The 22,869-nt window shown below is 44.8% G+C and overlaps 1 protein-coding gene across 3 annotated transcripts in view; it reads left to right on the top strand.

Annotated features, from left to right (window-relative positions):
- The window catches only part of slc1a6 (solute carrier family 1 member 6), a 144,339-nt gene extending 121,997 nt beyond the window's left edge, over window positions 1–22,342 (top strand). For all 3 annotated transcript variants that reach the window (XM_078198449.1, XM_078198448.1, XM_078198447.1), the window contains 4 exons: window positions 10,499–10,732; window positions 10,902–11,096; window positions 17,112–17,246; window positions 20,276–22,342. In XM_078198449.1, coding sequence (XP_078054575.1) covers window positions 10,499–10,732; window positions 10,902–11,096; window positions 17,112–17,246; window positions 20,276–20,474 — 763 coding nt within the window. In that variant the 3' untranslated portion in view covers window positions 20,475–22,342. The remainder of the gene's footprint in view (window positions 1–10,498; window positions 10,733–10,901; window positions 11,097–17,111; window positions 17,247–20,275) is intronic.
- Window positions 22,343–22,869: the final 527 nt, after the last annotated feature.

Below are 22,869 nucleotides of genomic sequence, written 5' to 3'. Positions count from 1 at the left end.
ATTTTTTTTATTGAATTCAAATTCTACCGTCTGCCGAGGTGGGATTCGAACCGGGGTCCCCAGAACTATAACTGAATTTCTGGATTAATAGTCTAGCATACTACTACTAGGCCATCGCCTCCCCATTATATAAACTGATTATTATTAAGCTGATAACCCTTGCTGGTCAGTTGCCACCCTTGGGTTTGCTGTGGTGCTTGAAATGCAACAGGCACAGAGGACAGCCTCTGAATGAATGCGTTATAACTTGTGCCAGGATATCAGACATTTGCCTGCACAGTCCAATCGATGCCTGTGGTCACAGATCAGCTGTACATTCAGGGAGTGGAACCCTTCTCAGTTCAGGTACATGATAGAGTTGACTTGAGATGCATGCAAAGCAATGGACATGCAGTCGCTGGCATCCTGCACCATGGAGAAGCCTACAATCCTTGCAAACCTTCATGCTCACTCTGACTGCTTGGAGCTGATTTTAACTCTGAGCAGATGAGTGGGTTTTGAATGGGTTAAAAGCCGGCCCCTTATGTGTGACAAGATAAAATGAAGATTATCTATCCTCACACAGATAGGCTCAATGATTTCCTTTGCGTGGCACTGCACTGCAAACTGCGAGGTGTTCCTGGTAATCCCTGCAGCAGCCTGGAAGAAGCTGGCAGCATAAATCTTCATTGCCTGTGAAGATGACCGTGGCAATGTGGTCTTTGCCCTGCTCTGAGATTGGAGTTGTGGCTGCAGCAGTTGACAGATTTCAGTGAGGATCTTCTCAAAAAAAATCCAGGCACTTAAACATTGGTCATCACTGATGATCAGTTAAGAGAGTCGCACCCTGGGCAGATATGGCCTTCTGCTGAGAGCCCTTCTTCCTTTCTCCCCCTCTCTGTTCTGCCAGCTTCTCCTGATCTGTGTGACCTCTGTTCATTCGAACAGACATGTTCCATTCCTTTTGGATATCCATGGGGGGGAGGATTTTCCGACCGCACTCGCCCCAAAACCAGAATATCCCGCCCCAAGGTCAACAGACCTATGCATGGCCTGACCCCCGCCCGCTACGATTCCTGTGGCGGGCAGGACGGAAAAATTCCGGTGCAGTTGATAGGGAGTGGGATAGCTTGATCTTGGTTTCGGACAAAGCTCGGCACAACATCGAGGGCCGAAGGGCCTGTACTGTGCTGTACTGTTTCTATGTTTCTATATCTGGAAGCAAATGGTTTGTGCGCAAGCTGTGAAAAAAAGTATTTCAGGATCTGTCAAGCAGGTCCTGTAGACCGTTTGAAACTTTTATATTGAAAAACATACAAAACATGTCAAATTACAGCAACAGCCAGAAGAAATGATTAACAACTAACCCATTCAGTAGTTGGTGATCACTTGATGTAGTGCTGTTTGGAAGGGTCTTTCATACTAATGAACATGTGTTGGCTGTAGTAGGTTGGGAGAGGGGGCGGGACTGATCTAAACCGGACACTAAACTCCATATTTGTGGTATGCACTGCTTGGCATCATGAGCTGTTCGTCCTGCATATTCACTATGGGCATTGGGTGTGTGTGTGTGTGTGTGCGCAACACTAATATGGTTTCTAGTGCATTTCACAGCAGAAGTATAATGCATGGCGCTACTGCCATCTTGCAACAAAGCAGCACCCGAATAGTAGAAGCTACCAAGCCCAGTTTCACCACCTCCCCCACCCCACACCATGTCTGGTAAGTACTGAATCTTTGGTAGTATTAAGAGCAGTGTTTTCTGTCTGGTTTACCCTTAAGTAGCTAAAGGAAAAATCTTGGACAAGGAGCAATCTTCCAGTGCCTTGACTCCCAACACTACATTATTCCCCAGAGGTGACAACAGGCACCTGATGTGCCTACCCAATGATAGGCAAGCATTGCCAATTTCCAGATTTCAAGACAGGCAAATCGTTCACTGCAAAAACAAAATCTTCAGCTGGGACTGCGGGCTGACTTGTATTGCTGTAAAGGTGCCACTGTAAATTCCTTTCCACATGTTCTGAATGGCTGTTCCAGTGACACAGTGGATGGCTGTGTGCCGTACCTGAAATATTAAAATTCCTCTGACCCCCTACATATGGGTCAGCGGCGCCTAAACCACCTTAGGGGGAATGGGAGGAAGCAATGTGTAAGTGACAACCCCCCCCCCCCTACACAACAAATGGTTCATCTCAATTCAGCACACGGGAAAGTCTAGCCCACGGTTTGCAGAATTGATGTTTGAAAATGTGTCTGGCAGACTATAATATTTTGATGTAAGTAAACGCAGACGAAAGGGACTTGGTCACTCCTCCGAATTACATCTGCGGGAATGTTCATAGCCAAATGGGCTCCTGTTTTCCTTCTATTCTTTCCCACGAAAGACTGAAAACCAGCCAATGCATTCAGAGCACTGTATAAACAGATGTTAAACTTACGCATATTGTAGCTATTCCCTCAAGATTGAGGATGTTAGTGTGGACCAGGATGGTGTGGATCCATGAGGAGCCCCGTATCCAATTGAACAATGCTAATGAATATCTGAACTCGTATCCTCCATCTAAACCCAAGCATGCATTCAAATAGTGCTCAGTGACAGCCAAATAGGAAGAGACAACTGACTTTAAGCAGACAACACAGATCAACAAAGTAAATTGGACAATATATATCTCTGGTTGGAACAACAGTAGATGGAGTTAAATAGCAATAAGTGTTAAAGCACCGCACATAGAAAAACTAGTCAACAGATTGGGGGAAAAGCCCTTATTAGAAATATTACGGCTATAATTGGACAGGATTGGAATCAAAGCGGGACTAGTCAACATAGAAGGGTTGAAGAATAGTGCTGTTGACCATAGAAAAGGCTGCAGAGGGATAAAGGAGGAATAAAACATTCTGGTTGCCATCACAGATCACAAAGTCTGTGATTTTGAATAGGACTATTTGGTGGTGTGCTGTGGAATGGGTGGAAGCCTGGATGAAGATCTACAAACAGTAAAGGAGATACAGGAAGGGTGATTTGTTCAAGAACCCTGGGGAGGTAAAGAAGGTAAGAGATGGGATCCTAGTTGTGGCAAACATGGGGAACAAGCAAAGAATTTCAATGAGGACAGTGATAACCGGAGGAGAGAAAGCCATTTTTCCATTCATTCATGAGATGTGGGATTCGTTGGCAAGGCCAGCATTCATTGCCCATTCTTAATTGCCTTTGTGAAGGTGGTAGTGGGCTGCCTTCTAGAAGCACTTGGTGATTACCATTTAACTCCTATTGGATTGCAGTATGCCTGTTCGCATTAATTTAGATAAATGCGAGGTGATACATTTTGGTAGATCAAACCAGGGCAGTACTTACTCAGTTAATAGAACATAGAACATTACAGCGCAGTACAGGCCCTTCGGCCCTCGATGTTGCGCCGACCAGTGAAACCAATCTAAAGCCCCTCTAATCTACACTATTCCAATATCATCCATATGTTTATCCAATAACCATTTGAATGCTCTTAATGTTGACGAGTCCACTACTGCTGCAGGCAGGGCTTTCCACACCCTTACTACTCTCTGAGTAAAGAACCTACCTCTAACATCTGTCCTATATCTCTCACCCCTCAATATAAAGCTATGTCCCCTCGTGTTAGCCATCACCATCCGAGGAAAAAGGCTCTCACTATCCACCTATCTAATCCTCTGAGCATCTTGTATGCCTCTATTAAGTCACCTCTTAACCTTCTTCTCTCTAACAAAAACAACCTCAAGTCCCTCAGCCTTTCCTCGTACGATTTTCCCACCATACCAGGCAACATCCTGGTAAATCTCCTCTGCACCCTTTCCAACACTTCCACATCTTTCCTATAATGCGGCGACCAGAACTGTATGCAATACTTCAAGTGCGGCCGCACTAGAGTTTTGTACAGTTGCAGCATGACCTCCTGGCTCCGAAACTCAATCCCTCTACCAATAAAAGCTAACACACCGTACGCCTTCTTAACAACCCTATCAACCTGGGTGCCAACTTTCAGGGATCTATGCACATGGACACCCAGATCCCTCTGTTCATCCACACTACCAAGTATCTTACCATTAGCCCAGTACTCTGTATTCCTGTTACTCCTTCCAAAGTGAATCACCTCACACTTTTTCGCATTAAACTCCATTTGCCACCTCTCAGCCCAGCTCTGCAGCTTATCTATGTCCCTCTGTAACCTGCCACTTCCCTCCACACTGTCTACAACTCCACCAACTTTAGTGTCATCGGCAAATTTACTAATCCATCCTTCTACGCCCTCATCCAGGTCATTAATAAAAATGACAAACATAATGGTAGGGCGTTGGTAAGAGTTATAGAACAGAGAGATCTAGGGGTACAGGTTCATAGCTCCTTGAAAGTGGAGTCACAAGTGGACAGGATAAATGAAGAAGGCATTCGGCATGCTTGGTTTCATTGGTCAGAACATTGAACACAAGAGTTCGGGCATCTTGTTGAAGTTATGCAAGACATTAGTAAGGCCACACTTGGAATACTGTGCGCAGTTCTGGTCACCTTATTATAGAAAGGATATTATTAAACCAGAAAGAGTGCAGAAAAGATTTACTAGAATGCTACCAGGACTTGATGGTTTGAATTATAAGGAGAGGTTGGATAGACTGGGATTTCTTTTCCCTGGAGGGAAAAGGGCTTTGGGGTGATCTTATAGAGGTCTATAAGATAATGAGGAGCATAGATAAGGTAGATGGTCAACATCTTTTTCCAATGGTAGGGGAGTCTAAAACTAGAGGGCATAGGTTTAAGGTGAAAGGGGAGAAATACAAAAGAGTCCAGAGGGGCAATTTTTTCACTGGGGGTACTGAGTGTCTGGAACAAGCTGCCAGAGACAGTAGTAGAGGCGGGTACAATTTTGTCTTTAAAAAATTATTTCGACAGTTACATGGGTAAGATGGGTATAGAGGGATATGGGCCAAACGCAGGCAATTGGGACTAGCTTAATGGTAACAACTGGGCAGCATGGACAAGTTGGGCTGAAGGGCCTGTTTCCATGCTGTAAACCTTTACGACTCTATGTATCTAATTAGTTTCTGATAGACTGAAGTATGCCTGAAAAAAGATTGCAGACTGAATTTCCCATTATTCTGCTTCAGTTAGATTCCAATGTGTCTGAAACGTTTTACCTGGTCATATTAGACTGCAGCCTATGGTAGACAGAACACAGATTCTTTCAGAGGCTATAGGAAATCTAGAGTAACTCAACAAGCCTGTTCCACCCAACATCTATGTATTCTATATCTTCCCTCCCACACAACTTCTTCATGTAGAGTTTATTTCCTTTAATTCTCCCGATTAAAAAAGGGAAGCAATCTTGTTAAGTATCCCTGTTCCAAACCACATCCTTTAAAACATGCCAATTTAGACTGAAATCATCTACTTATTCTGTTGGGGGTATAAGATTGTTGTAATCTACAACTTTGGCCAGGGCTTCTCAGTACAGCTTGTGTTCTCTGCTCCTATATTCATCGGGTAGGATAAACAGCTTATTCACTTCAAGATCATCTTTCATTCATTTTGAAGACCTGTATTATGCCCTTCGCAATCTTTTCTTTCGTGTATACGGGAACCATTCCTAAAGGACTGAGACTGTCATTTGCAAAGTTAAGAATCTAGTTTTTTCAGTGCCTTCTTAGCTTTTTATAGCTCAAAAACTGAGAGAAGAAAAGCAGGGAGAAAGTGAAGCCTAAACACAGAGGTAGATTCGGAGAAGATCAGTCTTTATTTTGAACAGCTCTAAGCCTGAAGAAAAGGGGCAAGGGATGAATGAGGCACAGTTAAACGCAATGACAACTCCTAATTATTTACACAGCACACAGACACCACTTTGATGGCAGCTCCAAGGTTTCTGGCAAGCAAATGCTCACAGCGGTTGAACTAAACTCTTGTTTGCCAAGTTTGGTTTTCTTGGAATCGAGTCTGAAAAACATTCTCTCTGTATCCACTGAGCCAGCTGATGCACTGAAGATGTAAGAAGCAGCACAATGCAGGTTCATTGAATGGTGACAGTTCAGTGTGTGAGGTATCACACCATGCCAGATTGGAAAGAGGAGAAATAAAATGCTTAACCTTTTTTTTATATATCTATAAATCCTAATAGTTACAAATCTAACGTTTCTTATACTTAGAAGCTTTCTGTGTCCGGTGATGTATGAGGCAGACAAAGCACGTGTTTATGTCTGCTCCCGTAGCTAAATATTCCTGGAATGAGTTGCCAGCCTCTCAATAGAGGCAAAACTGCATTGCACATGGTTTATGGGGAGACCCTCCTGCTCTTACCATCTACCAGAAGTGTATTGGAAGGATGTACAGGTTGGTAGTCAACTTGTCTGGCTACATTATAAATGTACCGTCCCTGGCCATCAAAGAACAAAGAAAATTACAGCACAGGAACAGGTCTTTCGGCCCTCCAAGCCTGCACCAACCATGCTGCCCAACTGAACTAAAACCTCCTACCCTTCCGGGGACCATATCTCTCTATTCCCTTCCTATTCATGTATTTGTCAAGATGCCCCTTAAAAGTCACTATCGTATCTGTTTCCACTACCTTCCCCAGCAGCGAGTTCCAGGCACCCACCACCCTCTATGTAAAAAAAAAACCTTGCCTCGTACATCTCCTTTAAATCTTGTCCCTCACACCTTAAACCTAGTAATTGACTCCTCCACCCTGGGAAAAAGCTTCTGACTATCCATTCTGTCCATGCCCCTCATAATTTTGTAGACTTCTATCAGATCGCCCCTCAACCTTCGTCATTCCAGTGAGAACAAACCAAGTTTCTCCAACCTCTCCTCGTAGCTAAAAGTTCAAGTAGGAATTGAACCTGGAGCTTCTAACTCAGAGGCTGGGATGCTGCCCACTGTCCCCCAAGAACTTCCACTAAAGTTCCACTGCCTATATTTTTCATGGATCATGGGCGGCACGGTAGCACAGTGGTTAGCACTGCTGCTTCACAGCTCCAGGGACCTGGGTTCGATTCCCAGCTTGGGTCACTGTCTGTGTGGAGTTTGCACATTCTCCTCGTGTCTGCGTGGGTTTCCTCCGGGTGCTCCGGTTTCCTCCCACAGTCCAAAGATGTGCAGGTTAGGTTGATTGGCCGTGCTAAAATTGCCCCTTAGTGTCCTGGGATGCGTAGGTTAGAGGGATTAGTGGGTAAAATATGTAGGGATATGGGGGTAGGGCCTGGGTGGGATTGTGGTCAGTGCAGACTTGATGGGCCGAATGGCCTCTTTCTGTGCTGTAGGGTTTCTAAGATAATTTGTAACTTGAGTCAAATTCTGAAATATTTAGTCTGACCCTCCTCTTGCCCCCAGTGAAATATACCAACGCTGTTGTGCAGTTGCACAATGTTTTTTGCACTAATTGGTTTTAATAATCCTCCCAGTATGGAGTAGGGTAGAGTACGTCCTCAAACAAGAACAATGCAATTATCAATCTAGCTGTGGTCTCCAAGGAATACCTCTGCCTGGGCCTAGCAGATTGCAGCATTTATTATGGTATTTGTTCCTCTTCTTTAGATTTCCTGCTACCCCATACACCTTGCAAACTGATCAAGTTTTTCACTGGTCACATATCAGCTAGCAGTGACATCTAGGGCACACTTCCAGCTCTCAGTTGCTTTAGTCCCAGAAGATAGGGTTACATCACCTCTGGTCCAACCACCCGACACCTACAGTCCTGCCTTCGGTTGTCCAACTTATCCACACCTTTCCATGCCAATGGATTAGCAAGTGGACAGTTTATGAACGCATTGGATGATTGCTGACTATCAGTCGGACAGCTTTTTCATCAACTTCAATATTTTTATTGCTGGTAAGCAAAAGGGCTTGAAGGAAATTACAAGATTTGCAAAATTATTTTTGATGCCTCGATATTTTCCCCTGAGTTGCTCACAGCAGTGCTCTGGAGATTTGTCTCTAATCACTGGAGGTTCAGGACCTTTGGCTACCCAGTCAGCAGAAGCAGTAAGAAGGAAGCTTGTTAAAAAGGCATTAAGCAATAAGACAAACACCATGAACAGGTGAAACTGGCCTCACTTTCAGAATTTGACATTGAAAATTGGTCTTGCGGTGCACACACGTTTTGTTAGTGATCTCATCGTGAACATTACAGCCCCTTATCATCTCAAAGTGACGCACACACATTTCCCAATGCTAAGAAGATGGAGAATTCGGGTGTTTTAAAGTTTGTCAAGCGGAGGCAGAATCTGATCTTACTGGTTCACCAAGCCGGAAAGCTGTAAAAAGCAATTCCAAAAGACTCAAACCATTTTTTACTTAGGGCAGCATTTTATGGGTGGCAAGGCTTCCAGCTCCGCCATTGAATAAGACAGCAGGGAATAGGTCCCCTCTTCATACGGCAGCCATTAAACTTTCTAAGGAGCATTAACTAGCTGGAGGTGAGTCTTCTGCCCCCATCCGGAGAGGAAGTCTCCCCTCTTGGAAATGCCAGCCATCTGATTGCTTGGAGGAAGTCACCACCAGTCCTGGACATCGAGGTGAGTACATTGGTGGGGTGGGCTCTCAAAGGGATAGCGATCGGAGGTCTATATGGGTCATGGAGGCCGGGGGGGGGGGGGGGGGGGGGTGGTAGGGATCAGGGAAGCTCATGATCGCAAAAGGAGGCCCATGAGGGAGGCACCCTACCAATCTCTCCCATCTAAGGCCACAAAACCAGGCATCTCTCCCATCCCCGGCCTCCTTCCGCCATCCACAAAGTGGCGACCAGGGCAGGAAGTGGCCAATGAATGAGGGTCTCAATTGGGGCAAGGGCAGGCAGGCAGGCCCTGGTGGTGCGGTGGGGTGTCAAGTTCTGCTCCGTTTCCCAAGGTGGAATCACCCTAGTCACTCTTAATGCTTCTAGATCCTTATTGAAGTAAGATGACCAAAATTGCGCACAAATGGCGGAATTTTATGCGACCCCCGCACTTCATCCCCCAGATGTGAGTTCCAAGGCAGGAGGGGAGGGGGCCATTTAGTCAGCCAGGTAGATGCCTGATGGATCAAGCTTCTGTGCAGTGCCAGCAGTGTTCATCTCTCATGGTGGCACTGGAGAGCAGATCTCCCACTCACCTGACGAAGGAGCAGCGCTCCGAAAGCTAGTGGCGTTTGCTACCAAATAAACCTGTTGGACTTTAACCTGGTGTTGTTAGACTCCTTCATGTGTTTGCTCCAGTCCAACGCCGGCATCTCCACATCATGGCTGGAGAGTTACCAGCCTCTATTTGGCTGGTGGCTCCCAGGGAGAGGACTTCCACCCTTCTTGTGCTTAATTCAACAGGAGGCCCAGCACTGCCTGTAAGTATTCAACGCGGGGCGTGGTTCCCATTGCTTTCCCAGCCACTGGATGTGAACTCGAACATTAAATTCTGCACCGTGTTTAGAATTGTCCCCACCCAGGTGTGTAAGTCTCTCACGGGTAATGTGAAGTGAACTCGGCAGTCTGGAGACTGATGGTGCCAGGAAAATAATTAAAACTTACCTCCTTTGAGTACCTCTTGCTATGTACCTCCATCTAATACTTTAATTTATCTCAAGAGGCTTGGAATACAAAAGCAGGGATGTACTTCTGAGGCTTTATAAAGCACTGGTTAGGCCCCATTTGGAGTACTGTGAGCAATTTTGGGCCCCACACCTCAGGAAGGACATACTGGCACTGGAGCGGGTCCAGCGGAGATTCACACGGATGATCCCAGGAATGGTAGGCCTGACATACGATGAACGTCTGAGGATCGTGGGATTATATTCATTGGAGTTTAGGAGGTTGAGGGGAGATCTGATAGAAACTTACAAGATAATGAACGGCTTAGATAGGATGGACGTAGGGAAGTTGTTTCCATTAACAGGGGAGATTAGGACGCGGGGGCACAGCCTTAGAATAAAAGGGAGTCACTTTAGAACAGAGATGAGGAGAAATTTCTTCAGCCAGAGAGTGGTGGGTCTGTGGAATTCATTGCCACAGAGGGCTGTGGAGGCCGAGACGTTGAGCGTCTTCAAGACAGAAATTGATAAATTCTTGATTTCTCGAGGAATTAAGGGCTATGGGGAGAGAGCGGGTAAATGGAGTTGAAATCAACCATGATTGAATGGTGGAGTGGACTCGATGGGCCGAATGGCCTTACTTCCGCTCCTATGTCTTATGGTCTTATGGTCTTAATACAGGGTGAAGTGTACACAATACATGCTCCACCCAGTACTGTCTTAAAATGCCAATCTGGGACCTGCGTACATCACAAAATTCTGATTGGATATTATAAGGGCATAAAGCCTAACTCAAAGGCCTTTGCAAAGCTGCTGTTGACTGGATCAGGAGCAGGAATGTGGTAAGCTTTCCCCTCTCATTCCCCCACATCCTATCCCCCCGCCTGCTGCAAACCTCCATTGTGTCCCCTTTTTGTTTTAAACTGTTTACAATCATACCTGAACTTGGCTGGGACAAGGTACTGCCAGGCTGAGGAAATGCTGTGTCTTCTTCTGTTTCAGGTATGCCCCTATAGGTATCCTCTTCCTGATTGCAGGCAAAATCATGGAAATGCAAGACCTTACCGTGATGGGTGGACAGTTGGGAATGTACACTGTGACGGTGATAATTGGGCTCTTAATCCATGCACTCGTTGTCCTGCCACTTCTTTATTTTGTAGTCACCCACAAGAATCCCTGGGTTTTTATTGGTGGAATATTGCAGGCATTGATCACTGCACTTGGCACTTCATCCAGGTAAGCCTGTCCATTCTGATTATAATAATCTGTTACCATTGAGAAATCTTTTGTCTGTCTACATCTCTCTGATCCCCTCTGCATATCTTTCCATGTGTTCCCTCCTCTTCCTCTTTCTTTGTATCTTTCGCTATGGACTAAATAGTTCAATATCTATTCATTTTTGCAGTTCAGCAACTCTTCCAATCACCTTTAAGTGTCTGGAAGAAAATAATGGTGTCAACAAGCATGTCACCCGCTTTGTCCTTCCTGTTGGAGCTACTATTAACATGGATGGCACAGCACTCTACGAGGCCCTGGCTGCCATCTTTATCGCCCAGGTCAACAATTACGATCTAAACTTTGGACAAATCATCACTATCAGGTAGAGTACTAGAGGGGAATTGAATTGAAAGCAAACTTAGTCCAAATCACAAATTTTCAATTTAGTTTTAAGCTTGAAGTTTGCTGACCTTTACAGCAAACACTTATTTAATTTGTTTTTGTGCACTGATCCCTATAGGATGTGATTGAGAAATTTCCAGTAAATGAGTAAATATACTATTACAAACATATTGGTGAAATTTTGCCTTGTTGGCAATGTTATCCCAGGCGGGAAAAGTGGAGGGCAGGTTTTCCCAGCTTTTTAAAAAAAAACTGATTGCCAACAAATCAGTTGGGGCGGCATGGTAGCACAGTGGTTAGCACTGCTGCTTCACAGCTCCAGGGTCCCGGGTTCGATTCCCGGCTTGGGTCACTGTCTGTGTGGAGTTTGCACATTCTCCTCGCGTCTGCGTGGGTTTCCTCCGGGTGCTCCGATTTCCTCCCACAGTCCAAAGATGTGCGGGTTAGGTTGATTGGCCAGGTTAAAAATTGCCCCTTAGAGTCCTGAGATGCGTAGGTTAGAGGGATTAGCGGGTAAATATGTGGGGGTAGGGCCTGGGTGGGATTGTGGTTGGTGCAGATTCGTTGGGCCGAATGGCCTCCTTCTGCACTGTAGGGTTTCTATGATTCTATAAAGGGGTGGTTCACGACGTCATCTCCTCCCCCACACCCCTCCCCCCACCCCATAGTGCTTCCCCCACAGAACTCTACCGTCCATCACCATAGAACCTCCAAACAACACCACCTCCATGGAACAGCCTTTGGCAGTGCCAGGGTACTGCCCGGGCATGACCCCCCCTCACCCCTCCCCCCCCTCGCCCCCCGGGGGGGGCTGTACTCATCTGTGCAACTCTGAGCTCTGCTTGGCAGCTGCACATCATGGGGGACCCGTCGTGATTCGCGTGAATGGAAAATTTAATGTGGAGGTTCTATCAGGTGTAAAGACCTGATAATTATATTTAAATTGATGCAAATGGGGGGATTTCTATCATGACATTGGCGGGGGAGGGGGGATGAGGGGACAATCAATTGGGGAAATTCCGCCAACCTAAAAGGCATTTTGGGACTCCCATTCGATTCTCTGTGCCCCCCTCCCCCTCCCCCCACCACCCTTCTCCAACATTCCTGCCCCTGAAAACATGAGTGAAAAGTCTCTTCCTCCCACCCCACCCCCCCCAATAAAATTGCTTACATTGTTCAGAAAAAAAGTATAGTGAAAGTCACTTCTTCCCTGATTATATAACTTACTGAGAACACTAACTTACACAGTTAGGTGACAAATATAAAGGGTTGATTTTTGCCAAAGGGATCTGAACCAAGCAGATAAACTGTGGAATGATGGGTGTTAGTGTGAAGCTGTCACTGGCATGGGTTTTTCAACTGCTGCGATACATGAGGAGATTGTTGAAATTAATGGATGCACTCTGTTTCACATGCATTTTCGATTCTACTTACACTTCTACTTTCTTTACTGATTATTTTTCATGCTTTTGCTCTGCATGTACCTCTCTAGTGCCTCTTGATTTCCCCCCCCACCTCACTATTTGCACATTTGTTTGCACTCTCTATGTGGAACAAGCACTGAGACCACCCATCACTTATTTTTCATCTATGGGACATGGGCGTCGCTGGCTGGCCAGCATTTGTTGCCCTAGTTCAGAGGGCAGTTGAGAGTCAACCACATTGCTGTGGCTCTGGAGTCTCAGGTAGTCCAGACCAGGTAAGGACGGCAGATTTCCTTCCCTAAAGGACATTAGTAAACCACATGGGTTTTTAATGACAATCGACCATGGTTTCATGGTCATCAGTAGGTTCTTAATTCCAGATATTTTTTATGGATTTCAAATTCCACCATCTGCCGTGCTGGGATTTGAACCCAGGTCCCCAGAGCATTAGCTGAGTTTCTGCTTTAATTGTCCAGCGATAATACCACTAGGATATCATTGACGAAGGTGGTGAATGGGATCTGTGACAATGGACAAACCTAACCCCTTTCAAAGGACATAGATTAGTGATTTGTTTTCATCTTGCTTACAAACACATGCTGAATAAAATCCAGGATGTGGCCATAGCTTCCAGCGTCTTTGTGAGGTCAACACAGGTCAAAACCAATATAAGAAATCTGAGTTTTATGATATTCTTCAATTTCATATCAAGCTAAAACCTGCTGTATATTCGTCACAAGAGCAAAGTTTTATTGATTTGTGTTCCATGATTTATTTATCTGTCTGAGCCAAGTGCTTTGAGGGTACGAGTGCTGCCTTATCCTGCAGGCATTCACCCTGCCTTCTTTCTATCACTCCTGTCTTATTATTCCCCCCGCCTTCGAAGCAGGCCAAATATCCACAACTATAACCTGCAGTACCCCATTCAGAGCAGGTGAAATCGGTACAGTTCCTCCGAATGATTCAGTGGAACCCCAGTCTTGTGGGCAAAAATTACAGGCGCGTTGTGGAGGAACACCAAAAATGTGAGGCTGCATGAGCTGGAATTTTGTTGCTGGGCCTTGTTCCGCCAAGTAGCCTTTTCTCGTCTGTCATCTTCCCGAATGTTCGTATCATTCAAGGGGAGGTGATGGCTTAGCGGTATTATCAATTATCTATTAATCCAGAAACTCAGCTAATGTTCTGGGGACCTGGGTTCGAATCCCGCCAGGGCAGATGCTGGAATTTGATTTCAATAAGTAAAAATCTGGAATTAAGAATCTGCTGATGACCATGAAACCATTGTTGATTGTTGGAAAAACCCATGTGCTTTAGGGAAGGGAATCTGCCGTCCTTACCTGTTCTGGATTACATGTGATTCCAGAGCCACAGCAATGTGGTTGATTCTCAGCTGCCCTCCAAAGGCAACAAGGGATGGGCCATAAGTGCTGGCCAGCCAGCGACACCCATGTCCCACGAATGATTAAAATAAAGTAGTGCCTACATGAATGTTAATTCATAGAATTACATCATGCAACTGGGCATTTCTGTGCTGGGCGTTATATACAGGTAAGCACCCAACACCAACATTCCCCACCCTCTCAATACTGCCCCAACCCTCCTTTCATTGCGTGAGGAATCTGTACTCCAGTCCCATTACAGCTGAGAGAATATTCATACTGCTTGAAGGTTGTGCCTTTTCTGCATGTGGATCGTGTGATATATGTAACCTACAAAAATAATTTCTCGGGTAATATGAATGTGGTCAAACTGCCTAATTGTTTCTCCATTTATTTATTATTAAGCATGTAAATACAGCAATTATTTCTGTAAGCATAATTGAGGTAAATTGGATCTACTGAAAATATAGTAAGCCCACACCATAGTTAATGTATTATTCATTTATAAAACACTACTGTGTGGCCCACTCACCATCCTGACTTGGAAATATATCATCGTTCCTTCGCAGTCGCTGGGTCAAAATCATGGAATTCCCTCCCTGACGGCATTGTGGGTCAACCCACAGCACGTGGACTGCAGCGATTCAAGAAGGCAGCTCACCACCACCTTCTCAAGGGCAACTAGGGATGGGCAGTAAATACTGGCCTAGCCAGCAACGCCATGTCCCACGATTGAATTTTTTAAAATACCAATTTTATTCAGTGCTTTGACCCTCTGGGGCCAGTGCAATCCTTCTCTCTGTGTGCTTGGTTGGGAATGTGCCTTTTCTGTTAGGGTTGTCACAGGGAGTGATATAAGTAGTCTCATCCTCTATGACATTGATGCGTTGGGTCTGATAGGTCACCTTAGTGTCTGGATACCAGTGTCTCCTATTATTTCACAGGAGCTTTCTGTTGGCGCAGTGGATTAATGGCTTGGATCGCTACTTTTCCCAAAGAACCCTGATCCAGCCTTAGTTGCCAAAAGATAAAGTTAAAACTTTATTAAGTTTATTTATTAGTGTCACAAGTAGGTTTACATTAACATTGCAATGAAGTTACTGTGAAAATCTCCCAGTGGATAGTAGTATTGGTGCCCTACATGCATTTCAATGTGGGTGAAAGTTTTGAAGTCATGTGCAGTGTGTCTCCTATCAGACCATTCATTCATCTGACAATTGGTAATTGTGATTTACAAGTACCAAAGGCCCACACTGATTACATGTGAAAAGCCCCCTCTCCTGTGAGTGGGAGTTTCTGTTTATCTGTATTTGCAGATGATGGACAGATATCATTGAGGTCTGAAATTCTAGTAGGCTGGGAGGTGGAATATAGGGTGACACCAGCCCTACCAGGGTTTCACCCCATGTAACATCTAGCCTAAATTCCCGTTTAGGGGAGAAGAGGGAAAAATAGATGAGGCTTTTGTCTGCCCGATTTCTTCCAAAGGTTGCTTGGTTTGAGGGAGTTCACAGGCTAGCCCAGGGGATTTGGCCATTATAGTCTCCTTTGACAACAAGAGTGACAAAGAGAAAGGTAACCAATCCTGAATGTCCCTTTTCTCGATTGGAATGAATCCTTTTAAGCACCCTTGAATCATCAGCCCATTAAAGGCCTCTTGTTCCCTCCACTGGAGAGATTGGGAAGCAGTAGTGCTTTGATGAAGTAAATAATTAGAGGTTATTTCCAATGGTATAAATATTGTTAACCAAAGGACACCAATCTAAGGTGACTGGCAAATAAACCCAAGGCAATGTGAAGAAGCATTTTTTTTACATAGCTAGCTGTTGAAACATGTAAGATCCTGAGTGGACTTTTATAGGATAGATGCCAGGAAGATGTTTCCACCTGTGGGATGGACACAGTTTAAGAATAACATGGTGATGAGAAGAACTTTTTTTCTCTCAAAGGATTGTTAATCTGTGGAATTCTCTTCCTCAGGAAGCAGTGGCGGCTAGGTCATTGAATTTATTCAAGGCTGAGATAGATAGATGTTTGGTGTAGGGTACTGAGGGGTCGGACAGGAACATGGAGTTGAGACCACGAGTAGACCTTATTGAATGACAGAGCAGGCACGAAGGGCTGAATGGCCTACTCCCATTCCTAAGGCCTGTGTTCCAATGATCTGATAGCAAAATTCAAAAGAGAATTGGCTAAATACTTGAAGGAAGAAAAATTGCAAGGTTATAGGAAAAAAGCCAGGGACTGGGACTGATTAAAAATCTCTAGCAAGGAGCAGGCCATGGTGAATTGGATGGCCTCCTTCTGTTCTGTCACATTCTCTAATTCTATATGAAGAGTGCTGCTCTGATTTTGCAGCCAGTGTCAGGGCAGTCAACTGTATTGCACCTAAAAGTGCACGGTGGCACAGTGGTTAGCACTGCTGCCTCACAGCGCCAGGGACCCTGGTTCAATTCCCAGCTTGGGTCACTGTCTGTGCGGTGTCTGCATGTTCTCCCCGTGTCTGTACGGGTTTCCTCAGGTTTCCTGCCACAGTCCAAAAGATGTGTTGGTTAGGTGCATTGGCCATGCTAAATTTTCCTTCAGTGTACCCGAACAGGCGCCGGAGTGTGGCGGCTAGATAATTTTCACAGTAACTTCATTACAGTGTAAGCCTACTTGTGACACTAATAAATGAACTTTAAATTTTAAATGCACAGGCTGCTACCCTGACATCTTAATTGACCCAATTCCCAGGATGAGGTCGATGTCAATAGCCACAGGTAGCCCCAAGTACCACAGTGCTGCTCTTATCACAGGAACAGGAACACCGGTATATTGAACCGAAAACATAAGGGGTGCAATGAGAACCGGGCAGAATAATCTTTCAAATTCATGATTCCTTTCCCCCTCTGCAGCTTTTGGAAATAATGGATCTCTCTCACTCAAAAAGAGATGCTGCGTCACCTGAAATTTTCAAAAAGTGAGAGCGATAGAGTTTGATCAGGTAAGGATGTGGAGGTCAATGGAGCAAAGACAGGTCAACGGAGTTGAGGTGCAGATCAACCATGAGTTAATAAAATGGCAGAAAATGCCTGAGGGGCTGAATGGTCTACTGTTCTTCTCATAAAACATTTGATTAATTTCAATTGCGTGAAATCTTTGATCAGCCTGGATATGCTTACAGTCTCTGCTTCCTTTTTCACCCTACAGCATCACTGCCACAGCTGCCAGCATCGGAGCTGCAGGAATACCACAGGCTGGCCTTGTTACCATGGTGATAGTGTTGACATCCGTTGGACTTCCCACGGAGGACATCACCCTGATCATCGCAGTGGACTGGTTCCTGTACGCAGACTCAGTATTGTTCTTGCCTTTTAACATTACAGTGTTTGCACTAAATTATTCATTAGAAAGCTTTCGTGAAGGACCACTCAGTGGGTGGCACGGTGGCACAGTGGTTAGCACTGCTGCCTCACAGCGCCAGGGACCCGGGTTCAATTCCCGGCTCGGGTCACTGTCTGTGTGGAGTTTGCACATTCTCCCCGTGTCTGCGTGGGTTTCCTCCGGGTGCTCCGGTTTCCTCCCACAGTGCAAAGATGTGCAAGTTAGGTGGATTGGTCATGGTAAATCTGCCCCTTAGTGTCCCAAGATTTGTAGGTTAGGGAGAATTAGTGGCGTAAATACATGGGGTTACAGCATTAGGGCCTGGTTCAGAGAGTCAGTGCAGATTCGATGGGCCGAATGGGCTCCTTCTGCATTGTAGAGATTCTAAGAATATTGGTGAATTGGCTTGAGGATTACTTAATATTGGAGACGGTTTTGTTAACCCAGTTGAACAGAGCTGTTTGGTACAGAAGTAGCCAGTGATTTTCTTGGGAATGCAATTTAGAATGATATATTTGAGCTAGTTTGTTAAACTCCAAGTGCTTCGTTCAGGGAACAGAGTATTTCAATGATGCCCATTTGTTATTTGATAATAGATTGCACTCAGAAGACATTTTTAGAATACTTGTATCACAAATCAAATGCTAGCGTTTATGCCAGCTGTAACCTTAAGACATCTACTCCAGAACTAGCTGTGACTCTAGCCAAGCTGTTCCAGCACAGTAGCACTGGCATCTGCCCCACGAAGCAGAAAGTTTCCCAGGTTTGACCTGTTCATAAAAAGGACAAATCCAATCTGACAAATTATCACTCTATTAATATACTGTCAATTATCAACAGTTGGTGCAAGATGTCATCAACAGCGCTATCTAGCGGAACTTACACAGCAGTGACCTTTTCACTGGCACTCAGTTTGGGCTCTGCCAGAGTCACTCAGTTCCTGACCTCATTACTGCCTTGGTTTGAACATGGACAAAATAGCTGAAGTCCAGAGATGAGGCAAGCGTGATTGCCCTTGGCATCAAGGCAGCATTTGACCAAATGTGGCACCAAGGAGTCCTGGTAAAAGTCATCGGGGGAAAATCCTCCACTGGCTGGAGTTATATGAGCACAAGATGGTTAAGGTTATTGAAGGCCAGTTACGTCAGTCCTAAAACATTGCTGCAGGAATTCTGCAGGGCAGCCTAGAGTCAACCATCTTTGGCTATTCCATCAATGACCTTCCCTCCATAGTGAGGACAAGCACTGTGGTTGCTCGGTATTCATTACCAATCCAGGCTCTTCAGATATGGTGAAATGCATGTCCTCAAGCAACATGACCTGGGCAACACTCAGGCTTAGGTTGATAAATGAAAAGTACCATTCAAACCACACATGTGCCAGGCAATGATCAGATCTGATAAGAGAGAGTCTAAGCATCTCCCCTTGACATCCAATTACATCACCATCACTGAACGCACCAAGGCTTCTTCAACAGCACCTTCCAAATCCATGATCTGTACCTAGAAGAGCAAGGGCAGCAGACACATGCGAAAATCACCACCTGAAAGTTTCCCTCCAAGGCATACGCCATCCTGAAATGGAAAAATACTGCCATTCCTTCATCATGGCTAGGTTCAATTCCTGGGAGCTCCCTGCTTGACGGCAGTGTGGGAGTACCTTCACCACACAGATGAAGCAGTTTAAGAAGACATCTCACCACCACCACCTTCCCAGGGACAATGAGGGATGAGCAATAAATGTTGGCTTTGCCAGAAATGCTCTCATCCCATAAATTAATTTTTAAAAATCATTTTGTAGTTGATTCTCAGGCACTGGCGTTTGAACTATGGGACTAATGCACTGTGACCTTACTGTCCATCCAGAATAAAATAAACTAGTGGAATCTTTCAGAGCCAATCTAATTGAGTATAGAGAACAAGCTCCCAGCTAAGATTAGACCTCCCATTGACAACCTTTCAAAGGCATGCGGTATATCGTCGCATGGGGCTGAAACTACAGTCCAAGGAGATAGGAGTTACGAGAAAAGGTACAATAAATAGTGCAGCATGAGCAAAGAACCACTGCGTTCTTTGATACAGTTGTGGAATTTCTCATTCACAAACTATGCCAAAGGAGAGCTTCCCTGTTTGCGGCACAGTGGCACAGTGATTAGCACTGCTGCCTCACAGCACCAGGGACCCGGGTTCAATTCCAGCCTCAGGTGACTGTCTGTGTGGAGTTTGCACATTCTCCCCGTGTCTGCGTGGGTTTCCTCCGGGTGCTCCGGTTTCCTCCCACAGTCCAAAGATGTGCGGGTTAGGTTGATTGGCCGTGCTAAATTGACCCCCTAGTGTCAGGGGGATTAGCAGGGTAAATACCTGGGGTTATGGGAATAGAGCCTGGGTGGGATTGTGGTCGGTGCAGACTCGATGGGCCGAATGGCCTCCTTCTCTACTATAGGAATTATATGGTAGTGAACTCTACTCTCTCCCTGCAATGGAGCGATTGGGAATGCACAAGAAATGAGGCTGAAAGGACCAACAAGGGGCTCCAATGTTCAGATGACCTGGGAGCAGGCAAACAAGTTTGGCACCCTTTACAGTCTGGCATGGTAAAGCTACCCAGCGTTTCTGAAATAAGATGGGTCTAATGCCACAAAGTTTCCTTTCAACCAGTTACACTTTGATTGACACCACACACAAAGCTAAAAGACTGCAATCCAATCTGTTGTTTTTGTGGTGGAGGTTTCTATCCCCTAGCTGCAACTCTCATGGATGGAATCAAAGGCCAGAGTTTTATCTTCGGTTGACGCCCTCAGTGAAAGATTATTCTCCTGGTGTAAACAGAGCAAGATTACCAGAATTTAATTCACAATGTATTCCTGGGCATTGTGGCCTTTCTCCTTGCCCGGGCTCACATGAAAAAAAAGGATACAGCTTTATTGTTCAGCAGAGGTTATCAGGTTTTCCCAGGAACAGGGGAAATATAATGCTGCTTTTATTTTTCAGGGATCGTCTGCGAACTACCACTAATGTGCTTGGTGACTCATTGGGAGCGGGCATTGTGGAGCACCTGTCAAGGCATGAACTGCACACATCGGACGCAGAAGTTGGCAATTCTGTCATTGAAGAAAATGAGAAGCCTTATCAGCTCATCTGCCAGGAACATGAAAACCAGAAGCAGTTGGATAGCGAGACCATGATGTGACCCTGAGACTAAGACAGACTCAGCACTGTAGAGATAAAAACCTACCACCCATGTAAATTGTGTGTTTGTGCATTTCTAATCAAACTAGTCAACAAAGGAATGTCTAAAATAGTCTAATTACATCAGCAAGAAATTCACAAAATAGGGGCAGACCTGTATGCATGTGTATCTTCATGTGTGTGCACGTATGAGTGTATTCATGTACATATGGATGTCCATGTTTGTGTGTACATAATGTGTGAATCTTCATGTATGAATGTCTCCACCTGTGTTTGTATGAATTTCTGTGTAGGTCCACATTATTGTGATTATAGACACACATACATACATATATAGACACACATATATATATATAGTCTCCCTCACGCACATATACATAAACACACAGACACACATACAGAAAAAACACACACATAGATAAACATATACACATATTGACACAAAAATACACAGAGGTCAGTTTGAGTGTGCCTGGCAGTATTTATGCATATTCATGTGTACAGGTCTCTGCATGTGTGTGCCTTTGTACATGCATGTATGTGGAGTTGTCTTCAACTAGAATTTTAAACCAGGTAGATGCCTCAGTAGCACTTTCCTAGTTGGGACAAGATCTCACTGTGTGCTGGGTGTAATAAAATTGTAAATATGTTTCTGATTTTGCTGCACCCGATATACAGAGAGGAAATCTTCTCTCATTGTCAGGAAAGGATTCATTTTCATTAGGAATACTCGATGAAGAAAGAATTCAAAGGGACAGAGATAGGGCCAGGAAATGGGATGGTAGTAGGTAGCTCCAATATGGAGCTGAAACAGTCTCCGTCCTGAGACTTCTACATTAATATTGTGCCGTATTCCTGTGCTAAACTGGTTACATTTTGCAAAGTTTTAATGTCTTGGCAGACATCTAACAAGGAACTGATTTTCTTCATCTGTTGCAACTCATGCCTAAAAGGTTAAGATCTGGTGCCGGACCCATTTGCATGTTGAGAGAGGTTTTGATTTTACGCTATAAAGCGGATGATGGCAAATGGGAATTTTTATTCCCACTGAAAACCAGAGGAAACCCTGAATATCCAGTTCTAATGGGCATTCATTTCTGCCTTTCTAGACACAGTGTAAGAGGAGGAAAGGGACAAGTGAGGCCTCACACCGGCACGCTCTCATAGTAACGTGAAACTCCTGCATTTTTCTTACTGGGGGAGAATTTCCACCATAACCAAGCCGGAGGTGTGACAAAGTAGATGCGATTCTGAGGTCCTGCTATGAGTCTCTGTACTTCAGCATCTGCTACATCATTCCTGTCCCGTTCCCAAGACATTTTCAGTAACCTAAAAGCAGGAAGTCTGCAATATCTCTCCTTTCACAATATTGCTCTGCCCCCAATGATTGTTATTTGCGATCATGAAACCAGAGAAGTAAAATAAAACTAAACAAGATGTTATTAATTAGTTTTTGTAGCAAACACGCCCTGATTCATTAATCAGGCAGGGCGACGCAGATAATCTTAGGGAAAGCCCTGATAATAATGTTAAAATAGATCCTTTGAGTAGCTGCAGCTACATGGCATCAATTAGACATTGAATTGTGCGCACACTCATAGCATCGGTAAGCAGAAAGGGTAGAAAACTTTCAGACATTCTAAAAAAAATAACATTTCCGAATCTTCAGTTGTTCTCATTGTCAGATGATGTAAAATGTACAATATCTGTGATGTATTTCTAATCTCTAAATATGTGGCATAAGATCAGAAACTTGTACTCAATCCAAACAAGACATTGTACTTCCATATCACTGACTGAGTAAAGTCTCCTCCATTACACTGACTTTGGGTTTGCATCTTCCTACAATTAAATATGGAGTTATGACATACGTTCTGTGTTTTCCAGCATTTTCAAATCGATCCTATTATCTTTGTGGCACCCAATTTTTTAAAGTAAAGTTTATTAGTCACAAGTAGGCTTACATTAACACTGCAATGGAGTTACTGTGAAAATCCCCAAGTCGCCACACTCCGCAGCCTGTTTGGGTACACTGAGGGAGAATTTAGCATGGCCAATGCACCTAACCTGCACATCTTTGGACTGTGGGAGGAAATCGGAGCAGCCGGAGGAAACCCACACAGACACAGGGAGAACATGCAAACTCCACACAGACAGTGACCCAAGCCGGGAATTGAACCCAAGTCCCTGGCACTGTGAGGCAGCAGTGCTAACCACTGTGCCACCATGCCGCCCCCAATTAGCTTCTAATGACATTTAGACAAATATCAAATTACAAAAGCACAGAGACATGGGAAGACCCTGGAGCAGCAATGAGCTACCAAGACTGACCTTGTTTCTTTTTATTACAGTTGCATTCCAAGAGTTATGGTGAAACTTTAGAGAAAGCAGCCTAA

This window comes from Mustelus asterias, chromosome 26 (genome assembly GCF_964213995.1).
Source record: "Mustelus asterias chromosome 26, sMusAst1.hap1.1, whole genome shotgun sequence".
Lineage (NCBI taxonomy): Eukaryota > Metazoa > Chordata > Chondrichthyes > Carcharhiniformes > Triakidae > Mustelus > Mustelus asterias.
Note: the sequence above shows the minus strand (reverse complement) of the source record. Positions and strands in the feature narration are given on the sequence as shown.